We start from the raw sequence: 6,228 nt of genomic DNA on the forward strand, positions 1-6,228 counted from the left end.
CCATGGTTATATTAATTTGCAAGTACTAATATGCGGCTGCCTTTCTTTCTCATTATATTAAACTATTGCCGCACAGTCGCACACTAACTTCATTTATAATGGCATAGGTCGGCTATGGCTTAAAGCCCAATCAATTGTTGTATAAGACAAAGTCAAGCCACACACAACAAACAAAGTCCTTCTTGTACAAATATCTTCACACTCTGTTATTCACATTATTTTTTGTGTGTTTTGTTATTCTTTGGTTTATGCTTCAGGAACGAGGAGCATTTTCTCGATTTCTTTTTTTGCAGGGAAGAGAATTCTGGGCTTTAATTTGAAATCATGAGATTAATGGTGGTGCATGGGAATTTCTGGGTTGTAGTATTATTAATTATAGGAGTTGTTGCAGCTTATAATTTGTACAACGTGGAGTGCCTCCCAATCCCACATCGAATTCTTTTGGATACAGATGTTGATACTGATGATTTCTTAGCTCTGTTGTACCTCTTGAAGCAAAACAGATCAGAGTTTAAGGTGGAAGTAAGTTCATATATATGAATCTTTTGAATGTATAACACATGCAGCTAAGTATTCCCATTTTCGATTGGTGTTACTTTCTTTCATTACTTACCGAGTTTTGCATGTCAGCTAGCGTTACATGCAAAATTATATATATGATTATTTATTTTTTTATTTTTTTTTTGAGAATCAACTATATATATGATTTGAACGTTAAATTAAACTTTTGCATGTTTGTTTAGGCGATATTTGTTTTCAAAAAAAAAAATATATGCTTTCGATATTTTTTCTATATTTGGTGTGATCAAAATTTTTTTTTTTAAAAACGTTCCTCAAAATGTTTTCTACTTTTAAAAAAAAGCAAAAATACATTGTCTGTTATTTACTTCCTCACGCTCTTAAATTTATTTGCCCTACTAGAATCAGCATAATTATTGCACCCACCCATCACCATTACACCACCTATGAGACACTGCCACCATTATCGCCTTTGCTGCTACCACCACCATTGCCTCTACTGTCATCACCACCATTTTCACCAGTACTACCAATGCTACTGCACTACCTCTGATAAGGGGAATTTTTAATTGGAAAAATAAAAGAAGTTGTTGATCTCCAAAGACCCGTCAACTCTATTATGCATACTCAAGACATCACGCAAGATGAGCTGTCAATCTCTAAGCTGACGACTTCACACACGATGAAGCCGTTAAGCTGACGACTTCATCTTACAACCTGATGGCATCTACACCTGGACAGAATGAAAAGCTGAAGGCAATAAGCTGAAGGCAGTAAGTTAAAGAAAGTAAACTGAAGACAGTAAACTAAAGGCAGTAAGCTGAAGAATAAGCTGAAGACAGTAAGCTGAAGGCAGTAAATTGAAGACAGTAAGCTGAAGGCAGTAAGCTAAAGGCAATAAGCTGAAGAGTAAGCTAAAAACAGTAAGCTGAAGGCAGTAAGCTGAAGAATAAGCTGAAGATAATAAACTGAAGACAATAAGCATAAGAGAAAGCTAATGAGAACAAGCTGAAGAGGGTAAGCAAACCTCCGTTGGGATCCATTAGTAAGTGACAATGTTAGGGAGTCCACGAAACTTACCGCATAGTCAATGGGTTGACCTTAGGCAATGAAGATGGGTAGTCGACGCTAATAAAGCTGAAGGGAGTAGGCAATGTTGACGACCCTAATGTGGTTTGTCTTGATCACCACGCATGAGTATATAAGGAAATGTTTTGTATCTCACGCTTAGTGTTAGTCTCCTACAAGGAAAGGATTCCGCAATATACGCTCATGAGGATTCCTATAAGGAAAAGACTTCTAACACAAGGAAGAGAGGTCAACTCTCTACTACAATAAAGCTCCAATACCCTCACAAACCAAGGTACACATAATTCACCCTAGCTCTGGTACTCTAGAGTTGTGAACAAGAGAATTCTCTAACTTGACCGTTGGAGGGTATTTGGCCGGTACCACACCGGTACTCCTCTTAAAATCTTCAGCTTTTGTGTTGTGCAGGTTCTTGTCAGGAGCACGTGAGGACCGTGTGGCTTACTGACGATTTTTCGGCATCATCAGTTGGCGCTGTCTGTGGGAAACGTTTTGTTGCGATTCGCAAACCATACTATAGTTTCCTAAACAAAAGAGTTGCATGGTGCTCACTTGCTCGATGGCAACCACTAACGACATTCAAGAAGAGGAACCACCCATGACCGCCCTCGAGAGACAAATTCAAAGTCTCATCGCTACTGTGGAACGCCTCACCAAACAAAACCACGACCTGGAAGAACAGCTGTGCCAGAAGAATGCAACACCGAATAACCAAAGAGATGATCAAGAAGGAACCAGCGCTGAAAGAAGGAACCAGGAGGGACTGAAGGCAGCAACGCCCCAAGTCGACAAGAACGACATAATACCAGCCGTCCTTTCAACTTAGATACAGCACCCCCTTACATGGTCGTAAAGATGCAGATGATGAAGAAAATGATGGAACTTATGATGAATGCCTTCAAAAGAAGGGTGTCTAGTGACCTCGATGATTTGGTCCACTGAACCGATTTGCCTTTCACCACCTTCGTCAACTCCTTCCCCCTTCCACCAAAATTCTGTATGCTGCAAGTGGAAAACTACGACAGAAACAAAGACCCTTTAGATCATTTGGAGTCCTTCAAGACCCTCATGCACCTTCAGGGGGTACCCGACGAGATCATGTGCAGAGCTTTTTCCACTACGCTGAAGGGTCCTGCAAGGATATGGTTTAGCAGGCTGACGCCTAACTCCATCAGTACTTTCAAGGAGTTAAGCGCCCAGTTTGCTTCGCACTTCATTGGGAGACATAGGTATAAGAAGTCTATAGCATGCTTGATAAGCATCAAGCAGCGGGAAGATGAGACACTAAGGTCTTACATAGCACGCTTTAACAAAGAGGCGCTTTTAATCGATGAAGTTGACGACAAGATACTTGTAGCTGCTTTCATAAATGGGCTGCAGAAGGGTAAGTTCCTATTTTCACTATACAAGAACGACCCAAAGATTATGTTGGACGTACTTTACAAGGCAACCAAGTATGTGAATGCTGAAGATGCGCTTTTGACTCTAGAGAAGAGAGAAAGGCAGGAGGATACGCGACAGGACAGAGGGCAGAAGATGGCAAGAATTGTAGATGCTAGACAGACAGAAACTACACCACCTGTGGAACATCAAGCACCTACGGAAGTACTACCAGTAAAAAGGATGGCATAAAGAGTAGCACCCCCTTTTTTCTAGTTTACCTTAGTGAATTTTAGCTATACTCTTCAATTTTTCTATTTTAGTTTTTGCTACAATAACTCTTTTAAAGCCCAAATGGCAGGTCTTTTTTTTCTTTTTAAGAACTATTTTTTCTATGAATGCATGGTTTATTATAATAAGAGGAGTTTATTTAGACATGGCCAAAGTTGCCTACGGGTGAACAGTCACTACGTTAAGTCATCTACAGGTAGACGCATGGCCAAAGTCGCCTACGGGTGGATGGTCACTACGCTAAGCAACCTACGGGTAGACTCGTGGCCAAAGTCGCCTACGGTTGAACAGTCACTACGTTAAATCACCTACGGGTAGACGCATGACTGAAGTCGACTATGGGTGGATGATCACCATACTAAGTCGCCTACAAGTAGACGACCAAAAAGGTGACGAGGTACTATGGGTGGATGATCACCATACTAAGTCGCCTACAAGTAGATGACCAAAAAGGTGACGAGGTACCAAAATTTAGTCACCTCAATTAGTCTATGACACCAAGTGGATGACTCACAAGGTGACGAGGTATCAACATTTAGTCACCTCAACAAGTCCACAAAGTAGAGGAATCTAAGTCTACAAAGTAGACGACCCTAATATTAAGTCCACAAGATGGAAAATTTCATCCAAAGAGGATGAAAAAATTATGAAGTCCACAAAATGGACACAAAGTGGACAACCATGTGTTATTAAGTCCACAAGTTGGACGACCTTATTAAGTCCACAAAGTGGACGACCCTATTAAATCTACAAAGTAGACGACATTGATGAGTCCAAAGTGGACGACCTCACCCTAACAGAATGAAAAATTATTAAGTCCACAACGTGGATGAGTTTATCATTGAGTCTACTGCTAATAAAGTGGACGAATTTATTACCAAGTCTACAAAGTAGATGAGCGTAAGTCCACAAAGTGGATGGGCCTATTGCTAAGTCTACAAAGTAGACGAGTTTAATATAAATCCACAAACTTGGCCAAAGTCTACAAAGCAAATCAGCCTAAGTTCACAAAGTGGATGAGCATATTACCAAGTCTAAGAAGTAGACGAGCCTATGTCCACAAAGTGGATGACCCCTCAAAAATGAATGAACTTATCCACAAAGTGAACGAATGTATGACTTGTTCCGCAAGTGGACGAGTCCATCAAGTAAAAGCAAGCTGACGCCATTATCCACAAATGGACGGATTCGTAAACAAATCCACCAGTCCACAAAAAGGACGCGTTCAAAGAAGATGGTTTGAAACTATTAAAGAAGATGTGTGTAAAAGACAACTTAAGTGGATGGATTCGCCTTAAATTACCAAGTACGAACGTATCCTAACATACATACAAATACCAAGGATAGACACACATGCCAAATAAAAAGTAACGAGCGTAAAATACTACAAATAAAGTGATGTTTTTACAAGCAAAAGCCCAAAAACAAGTGGGTGTCAAATATTGTCTGAAATTAGCTTATGTTTACAATAAAGAAAGAAAAAAAAATCTTAAATTCATGAAGCCAGGGGGTCTTGAGGCTTTTCATCACCATTTGGAAGAAGGGCCTGGACGCCTGGAGTGGAAAGGTCTTCAGCATGAGGGTTTGCCGACGGAGTCAAAGGGACGACGGGCTGGTTCACAACAGGCTGGGCAAGGATGACGCTATCATCTTTTAGGTCTGCCACAGACTTGGTAAGATCATCACCTTCCTCAAAAATAGTGTCGCCCACGAGTGTTGACTGTAGAGGCTTGTCTAGAAATGGAACTAATCAATTCACGCCACATGCTCAAGCATTTAATAAAGGCGGCTCGAGGCGTCACACATAAGTGACCTTTCTGACGATGTTAACTCCATAACCCGTCAGCTAAAGCTGACGAGGTTATGGAGTGGGGGGCAACTGATAAGGGGAATTTTTAATTGGAAAAATAAAAGAAGTTGTTGATCTCCAAAGACCCGTCAGCTCTATTATGCATACTAAAGACATCATGCAAGATGAATCCGTCAGTTTCTAAGCTGACGACTTCACACAAGATGAAGCCGTTAAGCTGATGACTTCATCTTACGACCTAATGGCATCTACACCCGGACGGAATGAAAAGCTGAAGGCAATAAGCTAAAGGCAGTAAGCTGAAGAAAGTAAGCTGAAGACAGTAAGCTAAAGACAGTAAGCTGAAGGCAATAAGCTGAAGACAGTAAGCTGAAGAGTAAGCTGAAGACAGGAAGCTGAAGGTAGTAAGCTGAAGATGGGTAGGCGATGCTAATAAAACTGAAAGGAGTAGGCGATGCTGACAACCCTAACGTGGTTTGTCTTGATCACCACGCATAAGTATATAAGGAAATGTCTTGTATCCCACGCTTAGTGTTAGTCTCCTACAAGGAAAGGATTCTGCAATATACGCTCATGAGGATTTGTATAAGGAAAAGACTTTTAGCACAACGAAAAGAGGTCAACTCTCTGCTACTATAAAAGCCCCCATACCCTTACAAACCAAAGTACGCATAATTCACCCCAGCTCTGGTACTCTAGAGTTGTGAACAAGAGAATTCTCTAACTTGACTATTAGAGGGTATTTGGCTAGTACCATACTGGTACTCCTCTTAAGGTCTTCAGCTTTTGTGTTGTATAGGTTCTTGTCAGGAGCATGTGAGAACTGTGTGGCTTATTAATGATTTTTCGGCATCATCAACCTCCATAGTTGATAAATACAACCGCATTATTGTTGTCATCACCATTCCACACCAACATATATTATTTTTCGTGCAAGTCAAACAGCAAAAATTACTTTTTGGATAAATTTCTATAGTCACAACCAAATACAAAAATTGTTGGAACTCTTTCTTCTTCTTTTTTTCCTCTTTGTGCAAATTCAAATAAATTTGTCAAGCACAGCAACCTACGTACACAGAAAAATCAACAACAATCTACAAGCAATTCATTGGCTTTTTTTTTTTTTTTTTTTTTTTTTT

The 6,228-nt window shown here is 40.3% G+C and overlaps 1 protein-coding gene across 1 annotated transcript in view; it reads left to right on the forward strand.

Moving 5' to 3' along the window:
- Positions 1 to 200: 200 nt before the first annotated feature.
- LOC112014229 (nucleoside hydrolase 3-like) overlaps positions 201 to 6,228 on the forward strand; it is a 25,512-nt gene continuing 19,484 nt past the window's right edge. Inside the window, 1 exon segment of the mRNA XM_065771114.1 lies at positions 201 to 522. Coding sequence (XP_065627186.1) covers positions 325 to 522 — 198 coding nt within the window. The 5' untranslated portion in view covers positions 201 to 324.

Source organism: Quercus suber, unplaced genomic scaffold, assembly GCF_002906115.3.
Source record: "Quercus suber isolate HL8 unplaced genomic scaffold, Cork oak 2.0 scaffold_39, whole genome shotgun sequence".
Taxonomy (NCBI): Eukaryota; Viridiplantae; Streptophyta; class Magnoliopsida; order Fagales; family Fagaceae; genus Quercus; species Quercus suber.